General features: G+C 38.4%; 1 protein-coding gene across 5 annotated transcripts in view; it reads right to left on the minus strand.

Annotated features, from left to right (window-relative positions):
* foxp1a (forkhead box P1a) overlaps window positions 1-18,836 on the minus strand; it is a 58,822-nt gene extending 39,986 nt beyond the window's left edge. Inside the window, exons 1-2 of one of the 5 annotated variants that reach the window (XM_079803617.1) lie at window positions 18,704-18,786; window positions 578-657 (exon numbers count right to left, since the gene is read on the minus strand). In XM_079803617.1, the coding sequence (XP_079659743.1) occupies window positions 578-590 (13 nt within the window). In that variant the 5' untranslated portion in view covers window positions 591-657; window positions 18,704-18,786. Of the gene's footprint in view, window positions 1-577; window positions 658-18,703 lie in introns of all 5 variants that reach the window. The other 4 variants (XM_079803619.1, XM_079803620.1, XM_079803618.1 and 1 more) reach the window with 4 other exon arrangements.
* Window positions 18,837-18,920: the final 84 nt, after the last annotated feature.

Raw genomic sequence — 18,920 nt, forward strand, 5'->3', positions numbered from 1 at the left:
GAAGTTCCAATTCAATTCGATTTTCAAGCTCTTGATTTGATTCGAATTCAATTCTCGATTTGATTTGACTCAATGAATATAGATTTAATACAAATTCTATATTTATTTAAAAAAATGAACCGTGAACCTACGTTTACAAGTAGTTAATTAATAAAAAGGAATTAAGAGCCACAAATCTGTGTATTAAACAATTTTTATATTGGGTACATTAAAACAGAACCCAACTCTATATTTCAAACGCATACAATGAATTGATGCAAGATAATACTGAAAATTGGACAAGTCAGAACAGTTCCATACCTTGATCAAACAGGATCAGGTTATTTTATGTATAAGATAAAACAAACATAAAATCTCATAGCATTAGCTGTAACATGGAGGCTGCAAGCCTAGGAACGGTGTGGGGAAACTAATACTGGCTTTTGGGTGATACTACAGCATTTCACCTCAGAATTACAAATCAGGCATATAGCTTTGTTCTTGCCCACAGTCTCATTGTTGTCATGCTTGTGAAATCTAAAATGCTTCCATACCTTTGACTTTGTATGTGAAGGTGGTGTTAACGTCGAGAACGCACCTGAATTCGCCATTTTAAGCAATGAATGAAGAACGGACTCTCTGTTGTAACATCGCACAAGGCAAATAAAGGGGTGACATCTAGTGGATTAGAGTAGAAATAAGATTCACGTTAATTTTATGTTCAATGTTTGCGGAAATAAATATGAAAAAAAAAAAGAAATTGTGGCCTTTGAGAATCGATATTGAATTGACCACATTTTAAAAACGTTTAATCGAAAAATCAATTTTTTTGCCCCGCCCTATAAATTACGTGACTTTTAAACCTAAAAGTAATGTTTTAAACCTAAATTTAACATTCAAGTATTTTTATTTGAATATTCTTCAAATAAAGAATGTATCAATTACATTATTACACCAGTAGGTGGTGACAAGTGACTGTTAAACATGCCTTTGTCATTGAATTATTCATTCAGTTGATTTGTTCAAAAACACAGATTCATCCAGTATAATGAGTCTTTATGAGTGAGTGACTGGTAGGGTTGGGTACCGTTCACATTTTAACCGGTATCGGTACCGGTACCAGAAGTTCGGTACCGGTACACAACGGATTTATATCAATAACTATAAATAACTTGTAAGTCATTTATAGAAGTGTTATTGATATTATGCCAGAGCTGCCCTGGTCTCTGTCTGCCATTGTCTGTGATGTTTGTATACTGTAATATTTACTAGATAGTAGGCTACTAGGTACTTAAATTTAATTAATGTAAACAACCATATAATTTTTTTCTTTTTAATTTCATTTCTATGAAAAGATTTCCCACGAATTATGAGCTGTGTATTTTCTGGTAATCAAATGAAGACATAAGACATTAATTTAATTTATCTTTTAATATAATTAAACTTTTTTTGTCAAACAAAGTGCTGCACAACTGAGCTTTATACGGTTAAAATTAAAACATTAAAACAGAATTTTTTTATTTCTTACTTAAAAAATAAAGTTTTGATTATTATTACATTTGGGTTAGTATTATTAATTGAGAAGTATCTAACTTCTACTGTACAACAGTGATGTATTTGTCAAGATAAAACTGACTTTTATTTTGACGGGTTGCCATTTCTTTGAGTTTCTGTGTTTATGATATGACGGAAGTTTTTCTCAAATGAAACGGTAAAATGCTCATGAAGTGACTCTCAGTGGCTCTGGAGATGACATTTGTGCGTTCATGTCCTCATATGAGACGACAGAGATGGAAACACGTGACCGTCGTAGGGATAGTGAGCGCGATAGTGATTGAGTGAGAGTGTGTGTGTGTGTGTGTGTGGTAGGGCTGAAACGATTCATCGAGTTACTCGATTAACTCGATTACAAAAATTCCTTGAGGCAAAAATTCTGCCTCGAAGCCTCGTTAAATTCCTATGATGCGCACTATACGCGCAGGGATCTGATTCACACAGACCGCTGTTCAATGTTCAGGAAGCACACCATAGCGCGTGATACATTTTGAATTTAGTTTAGATTCTAGATGCCCAGATTCACTATAGTAACTGCATGTTTTACACAGTTTATGTAAGTTGATTACCGTTCTTATAGCTGCCACACACACACACACACACACACACACACAGCGCGCAAGCCCCGAAGCCAGATCGCTTTCACTTTCGTCCTCATAAAGTTTGTCAAGTAAATGCTTTTAAAGCCTTGCCAGTTTGAACATCGAAGCGATTGTGCACTATTCAAAAACAACAATACGGAAAACTTATCCGTTCAGTGCTCAGCTTTTTTCTGTGACACAGAGTTGAGCCATGTCGCGTCTCTGACAACGAGCGCGCGCCCTGAAGGCAGACCTCTTTTCGCGTGAAGATCGCGCGCGGAGAGCAGCACAGAAACGCAGTGTCAACGCCGTCCTGTGACTAAAGTCACTAAAGTAGCTTAGAAACTCAACTCAACCGTTATAGCACACATTTTAATACCTTTTGAAGTAATTATTAAACCACAGCTTCATAATGAATAGAGACGGAATGAGTAATTCACACACACAATCACTCTCTCATTAATGCATCCAAATAAATGTAATGTAGGTCTACTACTGTGTTAATGTATCTGATGTAGGCTACAACAAACATAAATCTGTCCCATAGACAATAACTACTGAAAGTGAACAGTTTCCTTCAAGTATTTTAAAATCACAAAGAAATGCACTTTTTGCATTTGTTGGAAAAATTCCAACTTTAATAGTAGAAAATCAGTAACACACACACACACACACACCTCTCTCGCGCCAGTCAGACCAATCGTGGCAATGCATCACATATGCTTAATCTTTTAAGTAGCCACGCAACAATAATTTCAGCATGCGTTCACTGTTTACACCGGGACGTGATGTTGTGACGCGATTTTTCGAACGGATGCTTCACCTAAAATGCACCGCTATGCAAGTGATGCAAGTCAAATGCAGCGTTCTATTAAAAATGAATGTATGTATTTCTGCTGTACCAAACTGCAATGAAGCCTCACGCACACACACACACACACACACACACACAGGTTGCTAGGTTACCATAGCAAATAGGCTCACCCCAGAAATGATATATTATTTGTTAGTAGCCTAATGGTAAATGCTGCAGGTGTAGAAATCTACATAAAACAGATATTTACTTTGATGTCAGGGCTAGATATTATATTAATAAATTAAATTGCTTTTCCTCTTCATTTTCGTTATGCATTATTTGTTTTGGTTGTTTAAAAACACAGAAAAAATTGTATCCGATTAATCGATTAATCGATCGATTAAGTGCTAGATTAATCGATTACAAAAAGAATCGATAGCTGCAGCCCTAGTGTGTGGTAAACCGCGCTTCTACGGCATTCATTCGCACAGAGACACGCAGGATTCATATTTAAAAAGCCTTTTGCGGTTTAATATTCACAGACACTCGTCTATATCACCAGATGCGTTCTCAGGTACCGAAATTTGGTACCGATTGATTTAATGTGAATCAGTACTCGGTAGTACCGATGTAATTCGGTCGGTGCCCTTAAAAGTACAGAGTTCGGTACCCAACCCTAGTGACTTGTTACCTTTACATGGAACCAAATAATCCATTCGGATTGACGGCTCAATCGACGAAAAAGCATTCATGTAAACACCTAAATCAATCCCACTGGGCTCGATCTGAACAAAATTTCAATCGGATTGAAAGGGGTGGTTTATTCCTTTTCTAATCCAATAGAGAGGACATGTAAACTCTTGAAAACCGAGACTGAAAGGACTGTGCATGTGCAATGACGCAGAAATAGCGTAATGACGTATGACACTCGGAAAGAGCTGTTCTTCCTGTTGAATAAAGGGTCATATAAATGAGTGTCCCGTTATTCTAAAATTATATTTTCACTCACCGTCTGTGACGTGGAGCAGGACAACGGCCCACCAGTCCTTGTTTCGGATTATCATCCACAGCGGGGACAGAAAAATCGATGTTTTTTTTTTAAAATGTGGTCGATTCAAATAGATTCTCAAAGGCCATGATTAGATTTTTTTTTCTTTATTTATTTCCGCAAACATTGAACATAAGATTAACATAAATCTAATTACTAGTAGAGGTGGTGAAAAAAATCGATTATCGATTAATCGCGAGTATGTTATGGACGAGTATGAATCGATAATTAAATTTTCAAAAATCGATTTTTTTATTTATCTAAACCTGACACTACCACCGCGTGTGTGTGTGTGTGTTCATTAGATTAATGTAAATCTGTCATTAATGCTGAGATGATTCTGAGGGAACACTCTAGAAATCCTCCCGCCTCGCCTCCTCTGGAGCTCAGGCACATTAGCGCGTTAGCACGGCTCAGATTCGCACACAAACACGAATAAACGCCTTCAATCCGCAGATTTATGAGCGCGTCAGATGAGCGAGCGCGACACACATCGACGCGCACATTCGCGGGAATAAAGGCGATCCTGAGGACGCGATGAGCGGATCACACACACACACACACACAGCCGGACTGATGCTGGAAACACACACAACGCCACACTAAATCCCCGTCTGATCTCCCCGGGCTCGAGTCCCGCGCTCCGCCGCACCGACCCGCGGCTCCCGCTCACGGAACCGAACGGGCCTCGACACTCCTCCGACACGAACCCGTTTTTCTTCTGTCGTTTTTTCCCCTTTTGTCTTTCTCACGTCAGGAAACGAACGAGAGGAGCTCGAGCGGTCCACGCGCGCACCGCATCCATACTCTTGACATTTTGTCACTGTGTTCTACAGTACAGTATATAAGCTGAAGCTACAGTAAGTTGTTCAAAAATGTTCAATTTGTCTTCTTAATGATTAAATTGGACAATTTTCTTCTAGAAAGACAAGGTGTTTAGGTGGAGAAAAAACTTCTTTTTAACCTTGACATGTTTTGACTGCAACCTGCAGTCTTCCTCCACCTGAACACGTTGTCTTTCTAGAAGAAAATTGTCCAATTTCTACAGTATGTTGGTTCTGATCTACTTCCTAAAGGAAATAAGCCTTTCATTTATTTGTTATTGTTTAGTTCAACTTGATGAGTCACAACACAATGTGATATATCAGGGCTCCAGACTAACTTTTTTCACTAGGAGCACAGTGGCCCCCAACTGAAAATTTTAGGGGCACAACCAGAAATTTTAGGGGCGCACACCGTAAATCAACATGCTAACCAAATCTACTAATTTCCACTGTATTACTAATAGGGATCGGTATCGTTAAGGTTTTAATGGTATTACTACTCTCACCAATACTGCTTATCGATCCGGTACTTTAACAGTATACGTACCGGTTCTTTTTATTATACTTTATATTTTTATTTTATTTAAAGAAACACATAATTAAGAACATAATTAACATGGCTTTATAATCTGAAAAGTAAAATATCTATAGCAAAAGAAACCGCAAAGTTTGAACAAAAATATAAAACATCTATTTGTAAATGGACCAGTGTGCAGGCATTCGGAAGGTCTGCTAACATTAATATTACAGTAAAGAACAAACCTACAAAGAAATCTAATAAAGTAATGAAATGTAAAATAACACTGCATAGTTTTCACTGTATAAATTGATAGATTAATGCTTATAAAAGCTAAAGTTATTAATTCAAGAGATGTGAATATTTTCTATTTGCCTTTTGTTCGATTCGAGTTAATGGCTCAATCGTCAGCAGGTTTATTAGACGCTGCCCCTTTAAGACCGATGTAGAACTAATAATATCATTCTCTCCTATTTCTCCAAACTATTTACGCCCATTTAAGATATAAACTGTTAAAATAACTACTCTCCAATCCGGTCATTTTGACACCGGCTATTTGTTGTTTATTTGATGGTTTAGACGCGCACACGAAGCCTAAAATATTAAGTGCAAGTCGGTCCATTTCGCAGCACACACGTCGCCTTGAAGTTGGAAACCGCGTCTCTTGCGTGGATTATTGTGCATTTAATAGCTCTTTATTATCAAACACATCCCGCAGTTCAGCAACAGTAGAGACTGCAGTTTACAACAATCACTGAATCTGACGTTTAGTTTAGGTTTAAGGAGAAATGACAGCAGCTGTGAAGGGAAGGATGAGCTCGACTGAACACGGCTATAGGAATAGTTTTACCTCATATCATCTTTTAATAATTCTTGGAAGCCAAAATCGGAAGAAAAAAAATTAGATTAATATCACAGCACATCCCTAAAGTTTAAGCAGACTAAACTTTTGTTTAGTTCTTGGCCATCGTCACTCATTAAGCTGACTGTGGTGTTGTGTTCGCTGTAGCTCCACGTGAGAGAGCTCGATCGCTTTCTCTCTCTTCTGGATTGCGAATGGCAAAAATGCATCACGGACAAATGGTTTAATATTATCTCATATAGAAACGGCTGGCAAAGATAGAACTTGCCAGACATAACGTCTATCAATTATAATTAGTAAGTGTATTTTCCAGTACCGACAGCAGGCAAATTTACTGGTCGCACATGTGCGACTGGATGTAAAATTCAGTCGCACACTCTCAAATTTTAGTCGCAAAATGCGACCATTTAGTCGCACTCTGGAGCCCTGTATATTCATTTCTGTGTAACTACACGACACTACACGACAAGTGCTTTGAGTTGTTGTTACTCAATAAAAGAGTTAATTCAGTAGCTGACTTTTTTTTTATACTGCAATCACTTTGTAGTGTATTTTCGTTTACTGTTGTGAAATGGAAAATCAATAATCGCTAATCGAGAATCGCTAATAATCGAAAATCGACTGTAATCGAATCGGGACTTCAATAATCGTAATCGAATCGGGAAATCAGACAGATTAACCACCCCTAATTACTAGTCTTCTCCACTAGATGTCACCCTCTTATTTGCCTTGCGCGATGTTACAAAGGAGCGAGAGGCACGCCTGTCATTCATTCATTCAGTGCTTAAATGGCAGCTTCCGGTGCGTTGTTGACGTTTGTAACGTTAATGCGGAGGTGAAATGCTGTAGTAATACTACAAATCTGCGGAACCATTTGATGAGACATCACCCAGACGTTGCAACACCCCCACAGCCGAGCACACAACCGCTAAAAAATAGATCACATAGATGCGAATGCTTGCCTTGCATTATGATCATTATATTAATCTTGAGCGTTCACTTAAGCACGTACGTTAGCCATTATAGACATATTCAAATCAACTGAGTCAATAGACAGCGCAGGACCAATAATTCAAACCTAATAGCTTTTATTATAAACAGATTTCCTCAAATAAAGGTTTGTCCACATAAGTCAGCACGTTAAGGTATTGTTGTTTGTTATCACGGCAACTACTTGTGTCCAGGTCATAGACTGTAAAAAAATATGGACGTAGTGTCCGTGACGTCCCCCATAGGATTCTGAAGAGCAGTTTTGAAGCGTAAAGTAGGGTCGAGCTGGCCGTCGCCATCTTGGCCGTGCGTCACTCCCAGATAACAGAAAATGGGCAAGAGGCGGGACGTGGGCGGAGCTGAGGTGACATGATGACTAACAGACAGCAGATAAATGGCTATCCACCTGTCACTCAAAGTGGCCACGCCCTTAATTATGCAGAACTTTAATGCTTTATATCATGTAAACGAATGAGTTATAAAAAAAATTCACCGCCTCACAGTTGTCATGAAGGGCAAAATTAGCCGTATAGACCAAAACCACAATTTGTACCAGACTGTAGACATGTTTTTATCCACTGTAAAGGGCATTTTAACATTGGGCTCAATGATATTCTGCTCCCTTCTGGAGCCTGTCTCTAGCGGCCAGTCGATGAATTGCAGTTCAAGTCACTTCTGCATTGGCTTCAAGAGAAACTGGGGTAGGTTGCCGCTTGGTCCAGGTATGAACGCGCTTCGAGTATTAAAAGTAACTGCACACATGACGGGCGGCAAAATCGTAAGAAAAGCTTGTTGTGTACTGAAAACTGTTGAAAATCATCCAAAATCCTTTTATAGGTTTTTACAATAAATACATTAAAATATCCATAAAAACAAAATTGTATAAAATACTTCTCAGATACATTTTTTAGAATAAAGTTGCATCAAAATTGTATTTTATTTAACATAATTGTATGCATTTGAAATATAGGAGATGGGTTCTGTTTTAATGTACCTAAGTGCACCTAAAATAAAAAGAGTTTAATATACAGTTTTTGTGGCTCTTAATTTCTTTTTAATTACCCACTTGTAAACTTATGTTCACTGTTCTTTTATTATAAATATAGTATTTGTATTAAATCTATATTCATTGAGTTGAATCAAGAATCGAAATGATTTGAGAGCTTGCGAATCGGAATCGAATTGGAACATCTGAATCGATACCCAGCCCTAATATTTACTGTGTAATGAATATAAGCAGCACGGAAAATGGTTCATATGTTCATCGTCTCCAAATTATGACCAGAAATTGATACATTTTAAGTCTGCTGTTTAAAACAAAGAATGTAGGAGAATAAATATTATGCGCAAACAGCGGGAAATTCTGCAAATTTGGGCAGTTTGCACATCAAAAAATGTATTCCGATTTAAAGATTGTGACATATAACCGCGCACATCAACCCGATCACTTTCTTTGGAGACCATCATGTAAACACTCAGATTCATCAATCGGAATGAATTCAGTCCGATTGAAACAAAAGTTGTGCATGTAAACATAGCCATTGAATCATTAATTCAAACTAATTAAAAATAAAGAATTAATTCAAACGAATTACACATTTTTAAATAGACTGCAGCACTTAACATTCAAAGTCTTGATGCAACCTAAAGCATTTCCAATAACCCACCGGTAACCTCAAGCAAACAATTAATATAATAAAACAGACCTGTGGCATAGGCTCCTCTATAGATCACATCACATCAGTGCTCAAACTCTCCAGGATGGCAAACACAGATAGCATAACCACACTTACCGTTCCGGAACATTTGAATAGGTGTGAGTCAGTTGAGATAGGGCAGCAGAATAATCACCATTTCCATAGATTACACCAATAGTAGAGTGACAAGCAATTCCTTCTCAACTCTTCATCAACACCTTTCCAGCCCACAAGGTTAAGGTGCCCTTTTTTTTTTTAGAAACTGATTATTATGCACATACATTATGAGCTATAAGTTTCGTTTTCTTCAAGAAATAACCCACACGAAGGACTCGGCTTATTCACTACGCTAACGGGAAAAGGTAGTGACTGAATAACGCTAACCAAAGAAAGAACCTGTCACCTTGGCCAGCCAAGCAACCAGCCATTACACTCCCTCACCACAACAAAGCTTGCACAATGTTAGCGCACTCATCTGAAACCCATTCACCTGAGGGGAAACCCTTGGTGAAGCCAGAATTTAAGAAAGGGGAAACTGAAGCAAAAATTTCCACCTAGAAAGGAAATATCGGTCACGTTCATCTATGCATCCACGCCTATGAGCGCCACACGTGCCGCTTCCTCGGAAAGAACAAACCGCATTACACTTACTACATTCTCTCATGCTTGTGGCACTCCCTTCAACTATCACACCATTTGTCTCAACAAATGCATTATGGCAATTTACACACTAACTACAGATTGTTGTTTCTTATGCAGTAGGAAGGCTGAGTATGATATGAAACACCATAAAGGTGTTTATGTCTAGAAAACTGTTAATCATTAATCAGATTATTACATTGACATTACCGGTTCCTGACCATCTTTATTCAATGTGTACCAGGAGGTGGGGAGGTTATGTCTTTAAGAAATGAGGCATCACTTTTGCGCAAGTCATTAAAGCTGTTATTACACAAGCATGGCAAAACCTGTCAATCGACACATCATTCAGTCAGAGTGACTGACAGAAATGCATGAGGTTCATCAATTCTATTTAAAGGACAATAACACTATCAATAACACAGTTGTGAAACAAAAGACAGGACATCACAGGTTTGTCAGCAATATTAAGAAGCTCCAGGATACAGAAAAATGCCTGGATCAGAAAGATCTGAAAGAAGATGGTTGTAACACAGATGGTTTCTCAATCTGGGGTCTGGGAGGGAACTGCATGAGTTGATGAAAAGCTAATGATTAATTGAAATAAAACTGAAATGGCGATCAAATTGTGATGATCAAATCAGAGGCTGTGATTTAGTTTAAGTAGAAGTTTCAGAGTGAACAGTGGGACTGTGTTCATTTATATGCAAGCAGCTTATATACATTCAACTCTTCATTAACCGACAGCAGTTTTTATATCTCGAACACAAAACTGACGGGAGCAGCTCCGGTGGAGAACAGTGAGTGGATCTAAAACTTTCAGATGACAACTCATATCTCCATCGCTATAAGTTACCGAAACCACACACGAAACCCTATAACACACAGACTTGTGTTTGAGCAGTGGCGAGCGTCTCTCTCCCACTGTATGACATGACAGACCATTAGCTGTCCAGTCCGGTTACGTTCACACGGCAAGGGTTTTTCGAGAATGCGGTTGCGAGTCCTGACAATTTACGGGTGTGAGTTTGGTTATAGAATGCGGTTAAACTTGTCACTCCCGTAAATAACTGAACTGTGTGAGATAGATATTAATGATTCAAATAAAGGACTGACAACCGTATTCTGCTGCTGTGTGAACGTTAGGGTTGGGTACCGAACTCGGTACTTTTAAGGGCACTAACCGAGTACCGATTCACATGAAATCAATCTGTACCAAATTTCGGTACCTGAGAACGTATATTGTGATAGACTAGCGTCTGTGAATATTAAAGGACAACTCCGGTGAAAAATGTACGTTTTAATTTGAACCATATAAAGCTAAAGATAAATTAAATTAATGTCTTATGTCTTCATTTGATTACCAGAAAATACATAACACATAATTTGTGTGAAATCTTTTCATAGAAATGAAATTAAAAAGAAAAAATTATAATATGGTTGTTTTTATGAATTAAATTAAGTACCTAGTAGCCTACCATTTACTAGTAAATATTACAGTATACAAACATCACAGACAATGGCAGACAGAGACCAGGGCAGCTCTGGCATAATATCAATAACACTTTTATAAATAAACATCCCAAAAGTACGGAAAAAAGGTACCGTTGGGTAGGGCTGTGCAATTAATCGAATTTTGCTTTCGATTTTGCCTCCCAACGATCACCAAAATAGTACAATCGAGAAAAAACGATTATTTTGCCATGTTCAGTCAAGAACACTCTTATTTTGTCTTGCGTTCTGAATGAAACGCGCACGCGTTCATCCGCCCCTCCCGAAGCCACAAACTTTCTCAGATCGTGAGTCTCGTGACTCGTGTGCATATCATCCGCTGGAATTTAAAAACTCGGCGCGAATAAAGATGGCAGAAGGAGGGCAGTTACAGCAGCGTTTGGTGAGCAAAAAAGGCAAAACCAACTCCGTTGTCTGGGAACAGTTTGGCTTCGAGGAATCAGATGACGAGCAGAAACATGCTACGTGCAAGATTTGCTACATGGTAGTGGCTGCAACGCAAGGGAACACCACGAATTTGTTTAACTTCTTAACCCGCATCGGATCGTGGACGGGGGGGTTGACGGAAGTGGGGGGGTGTGTACTTTTATTTACTTTTGTTTTATACAAAATATTCAATCAACTATCACAAACTATGCATCATTTGAAAGCTAAAACACTCAAGATTCATGTTCTGAACTTGTTTTTGCAATAAATACACCAGAGAGGAAAGGGTTAAATGAAATGCTAAAGGACCGTCCATGTAAACATTAGCATAATATCAGCGTTACTCATCTTTCATCTCCTGTCGTTCAGATCAGATCGGACGAATCCAATAAACACCCGCATACATCTCTGTGTAAGAGTCCATTCTTCAAAATGCATCCCACTTTTTAATCCAAAACAACGAAAAAATAGGGAAAAAACTAAAAATCCTCCGTTGTTTGCAAGAGAGTTTTGAGTTAGCGTGATCAATCATGTCCATTTTCAATGAAATATCGATTCTATTCCGTGTCTGGCAAACTCCCCCTGCTAGAATAGCTTCTCCCACGTATTTTAAACCCTCCCTCGTCTCTCTCCTTCAATCAGAGACTCTTCTGGGATGCATCATATAGAGGAAGTGCCTTACAGGCTTGGTGAGCTGTCAATCATTGCGCCCATGGTTTTCGTTGGATAAAGGCACTCGGTGCCCAGCCAATGCCTTTCCAACAAAGGTTTGATTGATGGACTTAGTAACCAATCAAAAGGCATTATCTTGCGCAGTTTGCGTAAGTAGGCTTTGGTGAATACTGTTTGCGCGCTGGCTGCGCGTTCTCCATGGCGCAACTGCAGTGGAGCGCGCTGTCTCTCATTGACGCTTCCCATCAGCTAAATGAGTTTTTTACACTTTGTAATCTCTGTAAATAGTTGCTTTAGTTTTTCAGTAACTGTTTATCCATTATAATTAGTAGTATATTGCAGTTTATTGCAGATTTATTTGAATGAAAAACTACTCTTTACAATAGCAAATGTTCTGAAATAAATGGCCTTTTTGAAATGACGCCTAGACTTTTCTTGACATAAAAGCTCACAGAAGCTACATTACTGAGAGAATCATCCTCATATTTGAATCATGACATGATTAGACATTCAGTTTTATATTTAAGTTATTTTCAGGCTCTTAACATTAAATTATAATATTTTTTTCCCTAAGTGAAAACAAAAAACAAAAAACGTGAGTCACTTACATGTATATTTACATGTATATTACTCTGTTCCCATATTACTTTGAGTTATTATGACTCTTGGGTAGCAATATTTCAAGTGTCTAGTTTAAAATAAGACCAGGTTTATGAATATAGACCATAGGGTTTAAGAGCTGCAGACATTTTCATTTGGGTATATCGTTTTCAAAGAATTCCTAAAAAATGGGGCGCTTGTTAAGAGGTTAACCACTTGAAAATTAAACACAGAGTGACCTATGACAATTAGGGATGTGACGGTGAGGAAATTTTCCCACCGGTTAATTGATGTGTGACAACACCGGTAATACCGGTATCACCGGCGGAGGCTTTTAAATCACTAATTCTATCTAACCGAAAGTAACATGCACACGACCGCTCTGAACTGAAAACGCGCCAGTGCGCGCACACCGTGAATGACAGCTCGTCTGTAAATGCGCGCTCTGTGAGGCCATGGGCGCGTCTCAATCAGTTCCCTAGTTCAGAATCAGTAGTCAGGGCACTGATCAAGCATTGATCAGTCTATGATTGAGATGCACGCCATGAATGCACACTGTTAGTTCGCCCGTAAAGCCTCGTTTATACTCGACACGCCCGCACGAGCGCGAGGGTGCGCGCGGCAAAAATAAATGCGCGCAGTCAGCGTAGCGCGGAGGCTCGCACTGCGGAGCTAGGCGAAAGTAAACAATGCGCGCTCTGTGCGGCCGTGCTGCCCGTGCACATTTTACTTTCGGTTTTTAATTAGCGCCAATTCGGCTGCGGGTTGCTTGAATTGTGGGTTCATTAGCCTATTATTTTTAATGAAAAACACAACAACAAAACAAATGACAAACTCCCTTAAATAGGCGCTTTTATGTTTCGCTTTGAAACCAAATCTTCCGCGATCATCTCAGTCAGCTCCTCACTCTTAAATCTGATGAATGACTCCTGCCGCCTCCGAGACTCACGGTCGGATCCTGCTTTATTAAGCAGATACGTTCAGTTTTTATTTGTATTGTCTGTTCTCTAACTGAACTAAATTATTTTATTACTATAAAAAAAAAATCAAAAAGACGGTGGGCGGTGCCACGGTGGGCAAGTGATGTAACCGGTGTTGAGTCTGGACACCGGTAACACCGGCAACACCGACTATCGTAGCAAGCCTAATGACAATCTAATAAAGAAACAAAAACTGACGAGAGCAGGGGTGCCGTGTAAACGTCCTTTTTTCCCCTCATATTTTTCAAATAATTCTCTCTTTGTAAACTTTGTTCAATGCATGCGAGTGCTGCCGTATGTTTGAATATGACCAGTCGTTTTCACCGTCATCACCCGGGTTTAGTGCCAGAAGACGCGAATGAGAAGCTGCGCGCGCTGTGAGGAAATGTGTCTCTGTGCGCTCATCCGTGAGCGCGCACACGTCTCACAGCGCGCAAATATTGAGTTCTCTTTCAAGTCTTGCTCTTGAACGGACAAACTCACACAAAACGTATGTCAACATGTCCATCTTGATGAGTATCCTAGCAGACATAGTCTGTATATGCCTTAAGTGAACTTTATACAGTCGAGAAAGACGACGCATATCCGATCCGGATTGAATAGCTTTTGTAAGTTAAATAGGATTCATCTTTAATTTATGCACTCAAATATGCAATGTTATTTTACATTTGATACATTTCTGTGCCTGAAAACTAATGTTAGACGTACCTGAAAAGCATATCTAGCCGAACCATATTGTTGATCTTATTTATTTGTGGTTATCATTTTTACGTGAATACTTTTATACTTTGATTTGAATATGTTATATTATTTATTTTAATAGTTCAAAAAGTACAACAAATGTTACAATTTCAATTGAATTGTTGAAAGGTGTATTTTTAATAAATACAACACATTCCCAAAGTCATGTGAAATAATCGTGTTACATAATCGTGATTTCAATATTGACCAAAATAATCGTGATTATGATTTTTTCCATAATCGAGCAGCCCTACCGTTGGGTACCGGTACCGATTTTCAGGTACCGGTACCGATACCAGTAAAAATGTGAACGGTACCCAACCCTAGTGAACGTGGCCATACAGACTTTTTGAAGTGGGAATTGGGAAGGCAATGTCTGCTAGGTAGGGGTGGGCAATATACCGGTAGAAATTTTGGACTATCATCTCTATAGCGGTTACACCAAAGACTATAGATATACAAAGAGGGTTCACTCATATTACTTATGACATGCAACGTGCAACATGGTGGAATAGTCCCGCCTTCTAAAATAAATGAGCCAATTGCTGATTGGTAAAGTCATTGCTCACTGTAGCTGCCGTTAGAAGCTCCGGTTCCCATAGGAACCTGAGACTCGAGCTTAGCACTGCAAATGCGCTTTGGCTCGTCTAGCCTGAAAAATACGCTTTATCATCTATTTGATAAGCAACCACATTTATGGAACAGTTCATGTTAGATTTTGTTGCTGGTTTGAAATATGTTATTTAATTGTGTGTTTTTGAGATTCCATGATTCCCCCATTCAAATAGATAGGACTTATGTCAGAAATCGCTGCCCGGAGGCATTGCAAATATGGCTGCCGAATGAACAGACTTTCCTTGAAAAGGACTTTGGTTACACTCATGTGGCATCGCTGTGCTGTCACGAAAGCTCAGCGCTTGCATGCGTTTTTAAGCACTGTGGTGTAAAAACAGGTGATTTTAAACCATTGAAGCACAATTATCAGCGAAAGAGAACTCATTACAGTATATGCGCACGCTCTGACAGACACTTTCTCAGCGCTGTGTGAGAGACATTCAACATGACGCTGCTGCTCAAAGTGCGTGAGAAATGAACCGAGTGCTTTTTGCAGACTAAATGGGCTTGACCGGTTAAATACACATACCTGTGTCAAAGTGACCATGTATTTGCAGTAAACAGTCATTTATGTCTTAAGTGAATGTTAACAGTTGAGAGAGAATGCACAAGTATATGCACAAGTATATTGGATCCGTGCAGTCAGTCTTAAAGTGACAGCATCCAAATACCTGCAGTCGTTATTAATGCTAATCAAACAACTCTCATTGCCCTTGACAATCACTTTTGTAACTTTAATAAGAATAAATGTATGTTTAATTTACACAGTAAAGACTATGCAGTCTTTTTTTTTTTTACATTTGATTACTTTACACATTTTATGTAGTATTTCTAGTGCGCTAGGTCCATTTCATTTGTGTCTTTGTTCTATAATATTGTATTTAAATGTTTTGCTCTTTCTTTATCACAGTTTACTTGTCTTCAGAAAGCTTAAGAGTTTTTTAGGCTAGTAGTTTTTTTTTAAAGATATTGAAAATGGTGATAATTATGAAATTTCAATGCTATTAAAACATTTGATTTCATAAAAACCTTAAAGCAAAAAATAACTATATTGTGATATTTATCGTTATCGTGAAATAAAATTACTCATATCGTGATATAAGATTTTGGTCATATCGCCCAGCCCCCCAGAGGTTCACTATTTTTTTCTTCTGTTCAACATTTTGTGGAAATAGGTTTACAGCATTTCTTAAATAAGAGCCTATTCTTAAATAAGAGTACCTATATAATAAAGTCCTATTCGGATGGTAATTGTTTCTCATGTGGATGTCTGTAAAAATAAATTTTCATGCCACCTCAGTGATAAAACTTTTGCATTCGGATGGTGATTTATTCACGGTGGAGAGAGTTTTGTGATCCTACAAACCCAGGAAATCGCTGCTCACGTGGTCCGTCGCATATTGTCTGCTGTAAATAAAATGTCATAAGCTTGTAATAATAAGAATAAATTCATATTTAATTTAATAATAGGAAAATACTATTCAGATTTTTTAAATCTTCTGTTTAAAAAAATAGGAAGATAGACGCATTACAGTTAAAATGCTTTTGTCTTGTATCATATCTCAAAATAATGTGTCATTTTAAAAATGTGGAAATGAGTAAGTTAATACAGCCTCTTATTTACATGAGGATGAGGTAAACATAATGCTGCTTGGTTATTTTAAAGTATCGCTGCTGTAATAACGGCACATTTCAAATGTTTACGTGCTTTTCTTCTCTTTCCCTTTTGACCGGTAATAAAAGATTATTCTTGTAGATACTTTCCAGCAGTTCAGTGATAAAAGTGAAGGCTAGATCTTTAAAATGCATCCAAATTACAGCGAAGCACAACCGTACGGTGCTCCGCAGTGGACAAAAAGGATATAAACAGTGAATTTTGAAGCAATCTCGGACTGTTTACCACACGTCCATGGTGTTTGTCTAAAAACAGTAGGTAATTCGGCCGGGGATTTTTACGCGGACCATGGTGGGAGAAAAACACTGACATTCTGGATTCATAGGGCAATAAAATCACAGACTAATTAATAATAATTAATAATAATTTGTTACATTTATATAGCGCTTTTCTAGGCACTCAAAGCGCTTTACATATAGAAGGGGGACTACACCCTATAAATGATGAAAATGCCTTACGACCCCATGAGAAACAATTACCGTCCGAATAGGGCTTGAGACAAATATTTGTATTGCAACGTATAGAGTTAGTTGGTTCCTGTAAGGAGTGAATATGAGATTTTCATATGAAATGAAGAATGTCTTATCATACTGTTCACAATATAACTTTTAGCCGATAATATTTTTAAAAGTTTCTATAAAAAGGTTCAATATTTTGTTTACCTGCATGTCATGTGACCAATAAATGAAATCAGAGAACTGTGAACATGTGTCATTAAATTGTTTAAATATTAACTTAATATCTCAGGGTGTACTTTAAGTAAATATTTTATGCTGAGAGGTTTAGCTGACAAAAAAAAAAAAATTTGGAAACCCCTGCACTAACAAATGAAAATCTCTTGAATGCTTTGCTGAAAGTGTTTTCCAGTTGTGCTGAATGGACGTAAAGTGAGGGAACCCGACCCCAAGGGCAGGGAACACCTGGTTTAAGAACAGACAACTCAAGTAAAAAAAAGACCGAATGGGATGTCTGTACAAGTGCTCCAACAAATGATTAACTGAATTGTAAATGCTCGGAGGCAAAAGGAGAAATGAAACCCGTCAAGGGGCGTAGCTTTTTTGTTTGTTTGTTGTAGTTTCAACAACTTCAAACAGAGAAACTGAAGGAGAACTTTTTAACTCCTTAGTACACTCATGAAGAATAGAGAAACTGAGCAAACAAAAGAAACACTGGCTGTGAAAACCTAGTGCTCTGCCAACCTAGGGGCATTATTAGGTGCCTAAAAATACTATCTAGGAAGGCACTTCAAAGGGCTGTGAGACAAAACCAAAGTTACGCCTCGATGAGAGGATGCATGAGAGTCCCTGTTTAAACCTGCTGACCAAAATCAAACCACCCAGTCAGGATTAACACTCCGTCGAATGAGCTTTGACTAATGCCAACTGACAAACACTATAATATAGGCTGTATAATAAAGTGTGGAGAGACAACAAAAATCTTAAGAGTCTGAATGGCCGAAGATGCTTTACTTATTCTAAATGTATTAATTTGACTCAACCGTGTACTTGATATGATAATGTATGTATAATTTGTACGTTTATAGATAAGATTGTATATGTACCGTACATATATTTTATACAAGGCGTGTTGATATTGGTTTGACAGTTCAATAATAAAAAATAAATGTTGAGATAAGGTTAGATGCGATTCACGACAGTGTCTTGAACTGAAGTTACTCGGGCTGTTTTTGTTCTCCACATGAACTGAACCAAAGGCACATGTTAGCCAGCTAACACTCCCATGACGGCTTTAAATAGTGTCCTACGGCAACTGCGTGTTGTGCAAGCCACCGACTGTTCAAGGCAAATTACCTGTAATAAAATACTAAATAAATTGTGATAATGGCGTGGAGAGCTTTGAATTAGCTGCTCCTCCTGTCCGCTCTCCAGCGCTGCCGTTAGTTGTGATAAGGCTAATAACTAGCAAATCAACCTCGCATGCAAATTAGGAATAAACACAGAGAAGGAAACTTGATAGAAAAAAGAACATACTCACCGGGGATAAAAATGGTTTCTCAACGGGCAGAAATGAAAACTTTCACGGTGACCGCGGAACGAACTTTTGCGAGCTGTAAAGCGCAGTACGTCGGTCTCCCATGCGCTGGCCGCCACACTGCCGCGTGCAGCACAATGTAAACAAGTGTATTCCTCCGCGGTGCGCGTCCCAGGGACTACTTTACGGTCAACGCGATCAGCTTTTGCACGTACACGGT

Source organism: Gobio gobio (genome assembly GCF_949357685.1).
Source record: "Gobio gobio genome assembly, chromosome: 21".
Taxonomy (NCBI): domain Eukaryota; kingdom Metazoa; phylum Chordata; class Actinopteri; order Cypriniformes; family Gobionidae; genus Gobio; species Gobio gobio.